Source organism: Dermacentor silvarum, chromosome 3 (genome assembly GCF_013339745.2).
Source record: "Dermacentor silvarum isolate Dsil-2018 chromosome 3, BIME_Dsil_1.4, whole genome shotgun sequence".
Taxonomy (NCBI): domain Eukaryota; kingdom Metazoa; phylum Arthropoda; class Arachnida; order Ixodida; family Ixodidae; genus Dermacentor; species Dermacentor silvarum.
This window is the reverse complement of record NC_051156.1, coordinates 141501557-141517539: the sequence shown is the minus strand read 5'-3', so window position 1 is coordinate 141517539 and position 15983 is coordinate 141501557. Positions and strand designations below refer to the sequence as shown.

The following is a 15983-nucleotide window of genomic DNA, read 5'->3' as shown; positions in this document are numbered from 1 at the left end:
CAGTACTGAGTCACATTTCTGCACTACTTTATGCTCATTTCACAGTCATGTAACTATGGTGCAACTTTTTTTTTTCTTTGAAGTATGTTCTTTCACATTATTTCTCAGTTGGTGTCATATTCTCACCGCCGAGGCTTTGAATGCTTTTTATGAATTACAAAATAAATTCTCTCACATTTGCACTGGCATGCACTTAGTCATCATTGGCGAACTAGCGGCCACCCACTAATCACATTGGTTATGTACGCTTTACAATTATTCCCTAAAATTTGCTGAACTCGGCGCGCTCGACCGAATTTCAAGCGTCAGAGAGCATCGAATGCTGACATACGTCGTGCATCTGCGCTTATTGCGTTTATTATTACTGCTGTCGCTACGATATACTTAGCGAAGCTGATTTGTGAATGGCATTCAATGGCACTTGAGCAGACCGAGTAGACTGCGTAGACTCGAATACCGCTTCCTCTTTGGATTATCAGCATGCCGCTGGCGTGTTAGAAGCATTTCAGTAGCGGATTCGTTCCGGACAAGCGTAGAAAACAAAAAGTCAATAAAAAATAAGTGCACCTCCAAGGATCAAGGCAAGCTTATCTCCTCCGGCGGAGTCGTACCTTGAAACTCACGGCTGGTTTGTGCAATGCGGCGAGTAACACCAAGCGCAATGTAGCCTTCCGCATCGGCGACCGCGGGAGAACCCTGTTCCGTCAAGGACAGCGGAAGCAGCGCGGCGCGTCTGGCCACCATGGTGCAAACAAAAACTCGTCCCGCCACTTTGCTCGGCAAGCAGACGACCGGCGGAACAGAGCAGACGAAGGCAGCACGTCGTATCGTTCCGCGCCGGCCATACAACGCTGCGCACCGGCTCTCGAAAACTACCTATATACGCGGGGACTGTGGTGGTTTGCCTTTGAATACAGGCAAACCCTCGCCGCTGCTTTGAGACAAAGCGACGGTCTTATCGTTGGTGCGCGGGTATTTCGTTAGAGTTAGCGATCTGTTCGCGCTGCGTGACTAGCCGAGTGCTTTTGGAGTACGGACGGACGGAACGGACGCTTGACGGTCGTGGGTTTACACGGCGGTGAAAAAAGAAAGAAAGAAAATGAGCGGCCACCTCGGAGACCTGAGCCCGACGCAGGAGGCAGCACTCAAAAGCGTAAGTTATTTACAGTTCTGTTCTTTTTGGCTCGTCGCGAGCGAGAGGCTGGTCGGAAGGAACAGTTTTCCCGCCACTTTCACTCAACAAAGTGTGCCTTCTCTGCACGAACAGTCGTTTGATTCTTGGCCGCATCCCATTTAACCGATTCCTACAGACAGGGCCAGGACGAGTGGTGGTAACCGAAATTGCTTGCGCATACGTGTGCAGCCTGTGTGTGTAATGTGTGTCGGGGGAGAGTGGTGTATTTGCATGCATCGATCACCAGAAAAGGGAGGCCGGGCTCTCCCTTAGGTTTTGTTAGAGGGGCCCTGAGGCTCCCTTGACTTTAAGCCCTGGTCACGCCCCGCAAAACGTAAATCTTGCTTTGACAGCCTTACAAGATTTCCTTGGAGACAGCCAGTCAGTTTCATTTGCAGAAGCTGGCGAACTCTACTGATATTGAGTGTTTGCTTTCAGGACTGCTTGACCAATGGCGTTCCTTCGTGCGCTCATAATAGTATTGTTATTGCCTAGGGCGCATGAACGTGTATTAGCTAACGCGGATTTAATTGGAATGTTTCTGCTAACTAGCTTTATTTAAGATCTTGTTAACATTTAAGCTTTATTTTTCTTTGTTTGTAGACTTAGTATATAGGTCTCTGTGTCTCTGGTATGCCCGAGCGTGTTATACTGTGAGAGGGGTAGCCTCAATTTCTTAACTGTGTCTTGAGATAGCTGGCTCTAATATTGGGAGTGGCTATATAGTCTGCCGGGCAGCCGGGAGAAATATGTGTTCGAAACTCTCCCAGCAGTCTAATCTCATTGGCCGATCGAGTGACGTCAGAAGTGCCGGCAAAATTAACATTTTCGCATTGCGCCGGCCTAACCTAACATAACCTATTAGATTCGACAGCCTTCTTGTTTATATTACTTGCCTTCCTGTTTGTCTACATTTGTTTTAAAAAAAGCAGCGAGTGACTGATCGTCCTCCGGCAACGACAATACGCACGGCGAGGTTGATTTGCATTGTCGCTGTTGTAGTCAAGCGGTATGACGCGAACATTGACTACATCTCTCGTAGACCGCTAAAGGGCACCTAAATTTTGGCGTACACTCTCCTAAGCCCACCCCATACGTATAGACGTAGACCAACACTTGGCCTTTCCGTCCCGATGATCCGCTCCAGCTTAAACCATACTTAACATCCTTACCCCCTTCAAGTCCAATGAGGCGATATTACGCAAACAAAATGCTTTTGGCGGTCGGCATTATTCCGGTGGCGTCATCGGCGTTACATCTGCTCTAGCCGCGCGTTGCGGCTTCAAGGGGACGCACCGCATTGATTAGAAGGAAATATATGCGGTACTCACGCAGCGCATCGCAATGTTCTCGTTTCGTCAGAGACGCGGGAAATGAAAATGGCCTCGTCTTCAGTCACAAGACGAGGGCCCTTCTGCTCGAGTCCAGTTAAGACTACATTATAATGTACGCAAGCGTGTCGCGCATTTTTTCTCATTGCAGGAAAGTGCCTTTCCAATCGGCGTTTTGTAATGCGAATCAATTTGCGATGGCTGTAAGCAAGGCCCCGGTTTCTCTTAAGGGCGGCCTCGCCGAAATCATTTCAGAGTCGTGAAAGAGCAATGGCATTGATAGACTTTGACGTAATGGAGGTAATAGAGGCTCGAAAAACAGCTTAGGCACATTCCAAGGTAAGGGTGTTAGCGCAGTTACTCTCAAAATAAAGTTTTTTTTTTTTTTTTGAGGGGGGGGGGGGGACACTAGCGTGCATAATGAGGAGTGCGACAAATAAATTCGCACATCTTCAGACACCCCCGGGGATGCTTTTTTTTTCTTTTTTTTTAGTTTTGCCAGTCGTATCAAGGAAAAAAAACGGCGTGAAACGTAAAAGCTATAGAAGACACGCGCCTGCTCGTAGTATCGACGGTGACAGAACATAAAACATTCATGACAAGCAACTATTTGCTTCTAATCGATTTCCTGGTGTTACCTCAGGGTCCACCTCGAAGAACATATTCTGAAATTGATAAGTGGGCGTAAAGCTGTTTCATTCTTTCATTAGAAGTGCCATTTCAGACGGTAAACAGCGTAAAAACCCGTTAGATACTCGCTAGAATAATAGTTCAACAGGATGACCTTGCTCACAGCGTCTTTATACAGCGATAGCTGTTTCGGCTTGTATTTATCTCTTAGTTGATGGGCCCCTTAGTTGTTTTGATGTCCGCCTGTGTCCGTCGCCGATATCAAAGAGTGCTTTGACATCATATTATAAAAGGTCAATAAACCGCGAGGTTTCCAACTGCAGACCCTATGATTGCCACTCCGATTCTACCCATGATCCAGTCCACCGGTGCTACAGCAAAGACTATATATTGCTCCTGAACAATACTGCCTGACCTCTTGAGCATTCGGTAAGGCGACTCGCTCACGCCATGCTCTCTGCTTATCTATAGACAGGCATTGAGATAAAAAGATGAAGGAATTTGAACTAAGCCAGTGATAAGCAGCGAAAGGTGTGATAGGAAAGAGCACACAGAGTCGTATACGTCTCTTTTCCACCGACAGAGAGCGCCACTGACGTAAAGTTGCCTTCTCGAAAGAGGATCGCTCGCTCGAATCTGCCAATGTTTACGTCAATCAATACCACCCGGAACACTGCAATGGAGAACCAGCGCTGTCCAGGAGGCGCTACTGCCAGTTTGACTGGGAAACTAAAGCATGCTTGCACCGTCCGGATAGGAAAGGGCATCATATTTTGAACGAAAACGGACACGCGCCTGGGTCCGCATTGGTAGCCCAATGCGTCTAGCCAGGCAATGCATATGTGGTCATGGGTGTTGCGATTAGCGTATGCGCTCTTATACATTCTAGCATGCCGGTTTCCAGCCGGGTTCGGGAGCTGGACACACATGCGCTTCAAGATTAGCGCCGAATTTGCATGCTCACGCGAAATCGCCGAATGTGCTACCGAGAATTGCTTCCTCCGCTCGCTAGGCTGTGAGTTACGGCGCTGCTGCCGGTGCGCAAAGTTTAAGCGCTGGTTTTCAATATATTCGTACTGCTCATAACGTTGAAGCATTGTGGGAGTAATTGCAACTTTCTTGCTTTCAAGTGCTGCGAAGCTGGATTAAAGTTAGATGTTTAGCACGGCACGCTGTCCTGTCGCGTTAGCCAATCACGACCACTCGCGTTTGTAATGGTTGTCGGCGTCATGCTCGAAAGTTCTGCTTTCGGGGTAGGTAGAGGATTGCCATAAATAAGCACTACGGGTCGTGTGCAATACGTTCATTTTTTCTGCTCTGAATGTCGCTACTGGTACATTTTGTGGTACAGCAATACGTTTTTTTTTTTTTTTTTTTTTTTTTTTGCGGAAGTGCTTGATGCTTAAATCTTGTTGCTTTGCTTCTCTTAATATTTTCGTATTTCCAGCAATTCTTCTCAACGAAGTTGAGAGTGTGTCACTGCACAATCCCACATGTATATTACTCCCAATCACCATGCACATAAGCGTGTTAATCCTCTAACAGTACTAAACGAGTTAGTAGCTTGCGCCACGCACGTCCACTTTTTTTTTCTTTCATGTTCGTTCTTTAGCTCTTCCGTCAGTGTAACACTAATCGCTATACAATCATGGAAGTTTGGGAGGCTAAATAGAAAAAAAAAAACGCACGTTCTATGTTTCTTCATTTTTCGTGTAGCATTTGCAGCGGACTCGTGCATTTTTAACACGCCAGAGAAGATCAGGAGCCACCGTCTGTACACCAGACTCTTCTTATATGCAGCGAAGAACATTCATTCGACTACCCCAAAGGCCCTTTGGGGGAAGACATATGGCAGGACATAAGGCAAAGAAAGTCGCGTGGTAAGTTAAACAAAACATAGTTATCGCAAAACAGGGAACAACTAACTGCGACGTAAGGCACTAAATCACAATTTCATGCGCGGCAATGCAGCTAGCTCATGAATCTTTTCACACCCACCGCCGTACCTCAGTGGGTATGGTGTTGCGCTGCTAAGCCCAAGGTTACGGGATCGATCCCGGTAGCGCAGGCCGTATTCCGGTGGGCGCGGAATGCAAGAAAAAAAAACATATTGTGTACCGTGCGCTGGGTGCACGTCAAGGAACTCAGATGGTCAAAATTAGCCCGCGGAGTCCCCTACTACAGCGTGTCTCATAATCAGATCATGGTTTTGGCTCGTAAGACCCTAAAACCTAATTTAATTTAATTCATTTACGTCGTGTCACAGTATGCAACTGTTAAGGAAGTAGCGTTCGTACAGTGTTGGCAAACGGTGTAAGGTAATAGCGAGCGAAATGCCAACTCATCTCTACAAGGTACTGAGCTGTGGGAAAAAGAAAGAAAGAAATAATGGGCTGTCGCAGCCACACAAACCACAGACAGAGGAAAAAAAAACAAAAAAGACTAAGAGCAAGATAAAGCAAGACGGAAAGCTGAAGCAATAGAAGTCGCACGACTAAAAAAAATAACTGTAGGCCCTCCCCTGTCGAGGATATGGGGCTAAGCGAAGCTTGTCGTGTGTTTCTTCGGTGTTCCTCGGAACGAATTACACTGACGAGTATCTACTAGAGGGAGAAAGGTAAATGTAGAGATGAGTGCGGTGCATGGAGGTGGTAAGGAGAGTGAAAGGTGCGAGTCTGCAGCTGTCGCCACCGAACTCCACACCTACGCGGGTATTTGCGCATGAGCGGGAGGAAAGGTCAAACGCTCTAAACGGTAGTGCGTGCAGATGTCGCGATAGGTAAAATTAACTAAGGTAAAATTAAATAAGCCGGTCCAGTGCTGTAAACGGCGCCTCCTTCGTAGCGACGTCCGACACATCTGATGCTTGCGGCCGGACCGTAAATCCTCGGGGAACTGGCGTGAGTCGCCTCGTTTCCGGCAAGGCCCGCATGCGCGGAAGTCCAGATTAATGCTACAGTTTGATGGAAAAGATGGGCCAAAAGGCCGCCTCCATTCCTGGCTCTTCCTCCGCCTCTTCCGAGGAAGAGCCAAGAATGGAGGCGGCCGCAGCGACCTGGCCGTGAGAGCTGATGATCGGCTTCGGAAGCCCTCACGCTAGAATCGGCTCGTCGACGACGAACCCTTTCCAGAGCGCGTTCATTCTGTATGGATTTCCGTGACATTGCTTCAAAATTAAATATGTCCGTTACGTAAGAGAATGAATGACTCATGCCCCCTTAAGCAATGGTACATACGACCGTAAACGCGGCCTCCTCATTACGACGACATAAAAGAAGTGAAATTCTACGCTGGAATGATGAGCGGCAACGCAGCCAGATGTGGAAGCGGACGACGATGGAGAACGCGGGAGCAGTGGCACGAGTGCATGCCGAGAACGAGCACGATTGCTAAAACCGAGGGGCGCCAACGAGCCAGCTGCGGAAGAAGACGATGGCGCTCGAGCCAACGCCAATGATGATAATTTTGTGCCTAGATAGACGCCACCGAAATCTGTGATTTATAACAAGCTTCGCTTGAAAAAGCTGTATAATTTGCGAACAAAGGTGTCGTGAAGGGCAATACGTGCAATCTCGTTCCGAGAGCCGATTCCGGTAATTCATTGCGACGAGAAGTGAATAGCGTAATTGGTTAGTCCGGATGTAAAACGGTCCCTTAAATGCGTAATCTTGCCGAGGACAATAAAAAAAAAAGTAAAGTAAAGCTTCACGTAAAGACTTTTTCGCTCGCCTCGTTAGGTTAGAAAATAAGCCGCGACCGGACCATGGCGGCTATACTGCGTACAGGCTATATATATATACCAGCAGCGTCGTATACCAGCGCTTGACGTCTCCCCCTTTTACCCTCTCTGTTCGCATTCGTGATAATGCATGTTTACGAGATCCATCCGACACTCAGTTATCAATACGCACGCGCGCTTAGTCTTCGTCGGATTGCGATTCTGAGGTAAAACACTGTTTACCAGCTTGGCGGACTCGAATGGGACCGCTGCGTCTTTGGCGTCGTAAAGGACGATTTTGTTGGACGACTGGCATACGCTTTGCGTCGTGTGTGTGTGTGTGTGTGGGGGGGGGGGGGGGGGGGGAGAGAGAGAGAGAGAGAGAGAGAGAGAGATCTGTGCAGATGGCATCTTGGTACAAAGTAATTTTCGATGGGTCTACGTGCCCTGTGGGTCTCTCCCTCGCTACGCCCTTGGTATAGGCAGGACTGTTTCGGAGAGCGCTTTCACCCTCGTCGCCCACTATTCATCTCTCTTATGAGGGTGCTCCCATACTTGTCGTTGTGGATTTTGTTAAATTGTTAATGAATCAATCAATCGAATAAATCAAACAAAAGGAACTTTTATTTCTCCACGAGAAATGTGGGGGTGACGGAAAAAAAAAGCCGCCAACTGCAGCTTGACAAGGCTCCGGCGCCCTGGAAAGGTTGGAGTATGCTAAACGAGGGAGCCGTCTGTCACAATACACAGTTAAAGAAAATTCAGGCTGTCCATTTTTTTTCATTTAGTAAGCACACACATACCACAAGCACTCACATGTCTACTGAATATTTAAAATGTCTAATTGTATAAAACACGACAAGCACTAACGCTTAGCAAAGCATATGCATCATTATAAATTGGCGGTTGCAGGAGGAGGCATTGGAAGAAGGGGAGCTGTTGTGAGTGTGCCTTGACGTTGAAGCACCTTTATGGGGAGGTCCCCGATATCAAAAATCCTGTTGATGTCGCGCTTTTATGAGATTGTGCCTCAGTGGAGACTGTTGCAGGTTCTTCCTAACTCGGGCGATCGCTCTCGGGAATACGTTCACTGCTGTGTGACGTGGCGTTTGGCGCGACGGATCTCTTGAGCGACGGGCATATCCTGCCAATTCACTCGAAAAGTATACGCAATGTCAACATAAAGCAGAGTAAAAAAAAAGATTTTTTTTCTAATCTGATCCACTTATCTAGCTTTGTGAATGGATGCGCGATAAAAGTGATGTCCGCGACATTGATAAACTTGCAATACCACTCAGAATTGGGAAGGCATAAGAACCGACACTTTGCCATGTAGCTTGCACGCCCTCACTGGGACGGGTAAAAGGGGTGCGAAAGATGAGAGAAAAAGAACACACGAAAAAATAATACAGCGCTCACAGAGACCGTTATGCATACGTACGGTAAAGGTGTACAATATAGTATAGATATCAATGGAAGGCCAGTTTATGCCACTTTTCGCTCATCGATCTATGACTGCGTCCACGGAGGCTATACTTTCAAAGAGGCGCTGCAGATTCAACGGATTTGCTGCACCTCCTACGGCATGCAGGTAAATCTTGGAGGTCCCTGAAACGTCCTTCTGGTAATACTGCCGTTACTGATACTGGATGCGTTCTCAAACGAGAGCGCGACGAGGTATTATAAGACAAGCGCCGCTCATTCAGAACGCTTGTGCAAGATGCGAGGGAGACAACTGCCGTTTTCTTTCATTTTTTTTTCTTCCTTCCTTTCTGACCTTCTTCTTTTTTTCAATTACCGTTCGTTATTTCACTGTACCACTTAGGCGTTTTTGTTGGATGTCTACTGTTGTGTGCTACGTAGCTCTGAAATCATCAAGGGCAAAATAAATAAAAAGAAGTGACTGTAATTTTCTTCTAGGCGTGGCTTATTTGCCGTTCGGAACAAAGGAATTACGCGAAAACGCGTACAATGCGTCTTTTCTGTCTTGGTAATGAATAGGCGGGGTGCATGCAGACAGAAAGAGCCCGGTGCCTCCGACCTTGTTTACCTGATGGCTGCAGCAACCCGGTGACTGTGCAACAACTTTCTGTCCGCAATTCACCGCGAGCAACTGACGCTCTTCGCTTTCTTTTTTTTTCTTTTTTTTTTTTAGCTCTCATGAGGGGACCGGATTGGTAGGGCGACGCATTGAAGGGGGCGAAGCGAGGTGAAAACGCCCGCACGTACACTCGACCACAAAATTTTGCGGTGCACGAGACCTCAGAAAACGTTGAATTTCCGAGTAGCCTGTGACAGCAGCCAGTAAAACAGTACATCACATTGCTTTCCGTGTATACCGGTAGAGGCTGGAAAAGCCAATAGCAGGCTGCGTTGTGATATCGCGGAGATATTCAGATTTTTTTAAAGCCAAGCTTTATAGGCTCACAAGTTTCGGTGGTGGTGGTGGTGTCACGCTGAAAAGTGGGCTGATCCTGACGATAGTGCAGAAAGGGTCCAAGCTCAATGGCACATACCAGGGACAAAAAAGAAAGAGAGAAAGAAAGATACATAAGAGATAGAGAAAGAAAATACGAGAGAGAGAGAGAAGAGGAAAGAAAGAGAGACGATGAAATAGAGAAAGAGAGGGAGGGAGAAAGAAAGAGTGAGAGAGAAAGAAAGAGAGAGAAAGAAAGAGAGAGAAAAAGAGAGACCGTGACATGGTCGTGAACTTTAAGTTACCTTGACCAAGGTCAGATACACGCACGACAAGCTTGGCGTACCCCCATTTTCTCGACAGGGCAAGGGGTGGTGATATTTATCTCAGATCCCGTCATCTCAGTCAAACTTTTGTGTTTGACTGATACCACACGACTGCACTCGATGAAACCATAAAACTTTGGTACATGGTTTGATTTGGCTAGTTGGTTCATAACGCATAGGAAGAAAGATAATGCCCAATGCAGACAAGGACGAGAGAGCACACTGCATTCGGGTTTCTCGTAAATGTTACGGCGAGACGACCGCTGGTGGTATCGATACAGGAAACGCTTGTCTCGGTTGATCATTCGTGTTCGACCACCGCATTCGATGTAGGAGCCGTGTACCTACTTACTACGTGTCGTTTTGTTTAAAGGTCACTAAATTTAAACGGATACGATCGGGGGGGGGGGGGGGGGGGGCATGCTATCGGCGAAATTCGAACGAAGAAAAAGACGTCTCGAGTCGTTCGAGTAAACACATGCTCTGTTTAAACGGTGACTGGCTGAAAGCTTCTCATATCGAAGGCTGTTGTTTATTAAGTGAAGCCACTATGGGAAAACATGTCATCGAAGGGCCGGCTGTCCAACAGACCTAGAAATAAACTCCGCGGACTAAGAAATGTGAAGAAAAGTAAACAAACAAGGAACAAAGGCGGGAACGAAAATATTTCGTGAATAAAATGTCGTACTAAATCGAGCGCAGCCTGTCGTCATACTCGCAACAAAAGATCATAGAGCATGATATATAATCGGCAACACGGGAACGGCCAGTGAGAACTCGCATTGCCAGAACGTCCGTACAAGCACCGCATCAAATACAAAACATAAAATATTTTTGCTAACAGGACTCGGGGAAGCACATCAATACAGATGCATGTTATTCAGTGACACTGCTTTCCGTTGAAAACAGTAACATTAAAAAAAAAGTTCTGCGAGTTTATAGACCCTAACACTATAAAACCTGATTGCGAGTGATATAGAAAGGGGATCTTCATTTATTTTTATACTGATATATGTTCAAACGGTCGTCGTAAGCGTCTTGAGTTTTCTAGGTGACGTCGACGTGCGCTTTGACCTGTAACGGAAAGCGAATTGACAAAGTCAAAAGTATATGTCGAAATACTACTACAGCCTGCGTTAGCGAAGATGCTATACGTCAGTGCTACAAGCTTCGGCGAACGTTAAAAATATGACGTAAACAGCAGCCGCTGCGCGTTGCAGAACCAAAGACGTACGTAAAATTGAAAATAACAATAAAAAATAAGGGGTTTTACGTGGCCTAATCTATACAATCCGATTATGAAAGCACGCCGTATAGTGGGGGACTAAAAATAATTTTAACAAACTGGTGTTCTAAAATGTGCGGTCGCCTTGGCCGGGATCGAACCAACGACCTCGAGCGCTGTGCAGCGCAACGCCACACACACACGCACACACATACACGCACACGCACGCATATATATATATATATATATATATATATATATATATATATATATATATATAGTATAACTACTGGGCTTCATGCGGCGGGTAGAAGCGGTAGAAAGAGAAGACCGTATTTAGCCCATATGCCTCTCTGTAACATTTTCTCAAGGTAAACTCGAATTGAATTCCTTGACTAACAGTCGCGAGTGCTTTCACTTACTTTTCTCATTTTCTGCCACGTTAGATCCCTTTTTACTACCTTCTTGGACAAACGAACTGAAAAATAAAGAAGTAATTGATTGCCGCATTTACATGCGTGGTCACAGATGCGCACGTGCAATGTAGGATTCCTTAGGGCGTGCTTGGGAAGCTTGCGTTTCGCTATTCCCAAAAAGGCTGCAGCGGTTTCTCCGTTTCTCAAGGAAAGAGCTTTGCACGCTTATCGCCCGCTCTCAGGTGTCGGCGCGAAATGAGCCCCTGCATTGCGAAAGAGACGCAGGAGTTTCCTGTTTCGCCAGTACAGAGGCACTGCGTAATGAAATTCGATGCTCGGAGCAACGGAACGGAAAGTGCAGGGAAGATAGCAAAGAGTAAAAAAGAAAAGGTAAATTAACGCCGAAGCACGATTGCGATAGGAAAACGCGAGACGTATATGCGCGCTCCTCTAACAGGTAAGTCTTGCGTCAATACGTGATTGTCCTTTCGTTGCCGGTTGATAGTTTCTTCCTAGCTTCTTCGAAAGCGCGCTGTTCCCAAATTTCTTGTCGCTATGAATCGACTAACAAAGTTTCAGCAGTGAAATTCTGGGTTGGAAGGGGGGGGGGGGGGGGGGGGGAATCCGCTGGGGGTGTCTTCGGAAAAACTCCGAGCACCGTGAAACAATCGCTTTTGTCCTTGAGAGGTGTCCCATCCCTAGAATCCCAAGTTGGCGTCAAAGAGGTTCATTGAAGAGCGACAGATACAGTTTCGCATACTCTGCGACCCAATTGGGTCCAATGGTTGGTTTTGAACCCAGTTCCCTCAGTACGGCAGCCCGATGCTATACCCATTGGACCATGGGCTACCCAGCGAGCCAGGCTGGCGAGAAAGAGGTTAGACGTGACCAATGAGAGTGACATACGCACCGTAAACGGGGTGAAGTTCCCAAAGAATGATCATGGTATTAAAACCCTTAAGCGCCATAACTCCCATATCCAATAATCTCATATGTTATGTGGGAACATACCAGTTTTCATATATAGGGTCCTAAATGTTTCATATGGGATTATTGGACACGGGGGTTATGGGGGTTACGGGGCATCTGTTTTTTTTTTTTTTCGATCGGGTACGCCAGGAAAACTACAGAAATGATCAAAATGGCATAATATTGGGTCTTTCTTTGAAAAAAATTCATTGCGTGCTTTTTCAAAGCTATCGATCAGTCGCTTATATGTTCATGATTAACAAAAATCGCGCTCCTCGGTTTTCCTTCCTATCTCGTTAATTCATAGCGAGGGCGTAGAGTCTGGCAGCCTTGATGTCATTAAGTAGCATATCAGGGTTTTTTAGCCACGTGCGTGTTCTCCTAAGTTCACGTGTTACATTAAGCCATCGCGCAAAAAAAAAAAAAAATGTTCCACATCCACCCGCAATGGCTCTGAGTGGCGCTAGCTAACACTCCCAGGGCTACATCTAGTGCGGCGGCGGAAAAAAGCGCACTGGCTCCGTTGATATAGCATCAAATAATAAACATGACGTACAGGTTATTCATATATATGTACTTTGTTTAAGTAAAAAACAGATTGTTTGTTTATTGCCGGCTCCAGCTCCACTTTCGATTTTTTTTTCAGTGCATGGCACTTAATGGTGCCTACATTTTCTAGTTTCTGGACGTGTGCGCGTGCGTGTGCGCGTGCGCGCGTGTGTGTGCGTGCATCTCTCTCTCTCTCTCTTTCATCCCGCATCATATATTAAACTCGCAGTTCGATGCAAGGACTTTCACTCAATCGGCTATACCCTCTCCTACAATCATTAAGCTTTCTAACTATCACGCACGCATTTTCGGACATATACTGGTAGACATATGACTTTCTTGCGAAACGCTTCTTGGAACATGCAAGTTTTCTGCGATAAGTGTGCTGCGCGGTTCGAATACGTGGTGGTGCGTGTTCAAGAAGCAATTGTTCGAGGCTCTATAGCTACCTGGAAAAACGCAACACCAACTTTCTGAGCAGTTAAACACGTAAAGATGCAGGATATTTAGTCCACAACTGTACGTATAAATAACAGAAACTGAGAGAGTATACGGGAAACTGCGCTGTCGCTAACCATTCTAACTGTCGCCATTGCATTAAATAATTTAATCTATAAAAAACAAGCTCGTGAAAAACCTTAAATTCTTGGCACAGAACGGCGAGGTGCGCACTCCGACGTCCTTCGATTCCGTCTACCGCTTTCTGGACATCTTTGTTGCAGAAAGACTCTCGGGGAAAAACAAACCGGTTCGTTTCATACTCGGCGCCTCGGAGGGTGTAAAAACTTCGAAGCGATGCTTTCTATAATAGCGTCCCGTTGCATGGAAGCCATTTGCTTCATGGCACCGGGCAAAGCCTCCGCTCACGCAAAGCTCAGTTCTCCGTAAACGTCATTCTCGCTAGACGACAAAAACAATTTTCGACCCTCCTCGTAACACCCCGCGGTCAACAAATGCGTTCCAGAAAATGTCAAGGCCGGGATTTAGCGAGGACGAGACAAGAAAAGAACGCGTTTTCCTGTTAGCTGTCTCCTCGCCTCAGGCGAAAACATCAGTAGATATTGGAGGCAAAAGTCAGAGGGTTACGGCGTCATACGAACCCTCCCGCCCTTTTCTTTCTTTCTCGGTCTTCCTTTTTTTCTTTACGATTTTTTTGATGGTTTGGTTATGCTAAAGTATGTAATTAAATTTTGGTGCCTTTTTGAGGTATCAGGCCCTCTTCTGATTTAACGTATGATAATGAGGAAGGAAGCGCTCGGCGAAGAATAAACAGCGAGCGACATTCAAAAAGTGGTTAAAGATAAATGTCGCGCGGACACTTCACGAACTCGCACGTTCACAAAATAGGCCGTGAAGCAGATGCTGCATCATAACGCTAGTTCAGTTCAGCCACTGTGATTAAAAAAAGAAAAAAAAGAGAAAAGAGAAGACGTTGTCAGCAAATCACGTGTAAAGGAAAAGTCGAACGTCTTCACAAATGACATTTTAGTGGGCACGTGGCCTGTGGTGGTGCTGTACAGTTATCTTTGAAGTGATGCACTAATTCTCTGTGGTACTGGCTGAACTTGAACTCAACTCTTGATTGGACCTCCTGTCATTGTATTATTACTTGGGGGACGCTTGTACCAACGGTTAAAGGCTGCAAAGCGGGTGGAGCGCTTGCGTAGTGGAGCGGAGGGACGGTAGATACCGATTGGACTCTCCATCGCGGAATCGTTATCTCGATTGCCGTTTTATTTTATTATTATTGCGATAGCAATTACATGGAGACAAAGCGAATTTCGCCGTCATCGTCGCCGTCGGCGTGACTTTCCGTATACATTATTGCACACTCCAAGCGAATTTTCGCCGTTGGCGTCGCCATGGTGTTCCGTATATATTTAGGTACATATATATATATATATATAAATATATATATATATATATATATATATATATATATATATATATATATATATATATATATTGAGACGCCGGCCAAGCCCTCTGCCTCAGGGAAACTAAGTGTCGCAGTTCCCGAGGCGAGAACTGCGTCCCCTTCGCTTACCCAAGGCCTCGAAATCACCCCTGCAACGTAATTGAGGTATACGTCGACGGGATTCCAACATTCGCACTGGTCGATACGGGCGCAGCAATCTCGGTGTTAAGCGCAGGACTTTGCCGACGGATGGGAAAAGTAACGACGTCGCTTTCCGGACTGTATTTGAGTACTGCGAGCACACAGCCTGTAGAACCTTTGGGAGCCTGCACTGCTCGTGTTGTCATCGCGGAATCTCTTCATGTCATTGAGTTCGTTGTCCTGCCGTCCTGCTCCCACGATGTCATTCTAGGCTGGGATTTCTTATCGTCTAACAATGCCATCATTGACTGCGCCCGCGCCGAGGTGGAGTTGTTCCCTTCCGCTGCAGCCATGGACCACGATCCTGTGACGCCTCCAAAAATGATTGTGGCCGAAGTTACCGATATCCCTCCTCAGTCCGCCGCCGCCGTCTCTGTGTCTTGCGTATCTGCACGTGACGCAACCGTCTTATTCACGCCATGTGACTTGTTCGCCCGTCGCCGTTCCCTTCCGCTGCCCTTTGCCGTCATCGCCATCAGTGCTGGCCGTGGTGTGATGTGTGTGTGCAATGTGTCTTTCCTGCCGGTTACTTTGCATCACGGAGAGTGCCTCGGTTATGCTGAAATTGTGGATTCTTCGATGCTCTTCGATGCTCCCGACACCGCGCATTTGACATCCCTCGCCGCGCTCGACAATGCGACTCGACCGCCGTTGGAGTGCTTCGAACCGTCAATCTCCGGTGATTTGACAACCACACAACGCGCGCAACTTGTCAGCCTGCTACGCGAATTTGCCGCCTCCTTCGACTGCCATCAACCTTCTCTCGGCCGCACCACCACAGTGTCGCACAGCATCGACACCGGTTCGCACGCCCCACTCCGGCAGCGTCCTTACCGTGTCTCAGCTTCTGAACGCCGCGTCATCGACGAACAAGTGAGCGATATGCTTCGGCGTGGCGTGATTCAGCCGTCCCATAGCCCGTGGGCATCACCTATTGTCCTCGTAAAAAAGAAAGATGGTTCTATTCGATTCTGCGTTGATTACAGACGTCTTAACAAAATTACGCGCAAAGACGTATATCCCCTACCGCGCATAGACGATGCTCTTGACTGTTTGCAAGGTGCCGAGTTCTTTTCCTCTTTGGACTTGCGGTCTGGATATTGGCAAGTC

The 15983-nt window shown here is 46.9% G+C and overlaps 1 protein-coding gene across 1 annotated transcript in view; it reads left to right on the top strand.

The window, feature by feature from the left end:
* Positions 1–793: 793 nt before the first annotated feature.
* Positions 794–15983, top strand: part of LOC119445853 (SEC14-like protein 2) — a 91385-nt gene continuing 76195 nt past the window's right edge. The window contains exon 1 of the mRNA XM_049663675.1: positions 794–1153. Coding sequence (XP_049519632.1) covers positions 1100–1153 — 54 coding nt within the window. The 5' untranslated portion in view covers positions 794–1099. The remainder of the gene's footprint in view (positions 1154–15983) is intronic.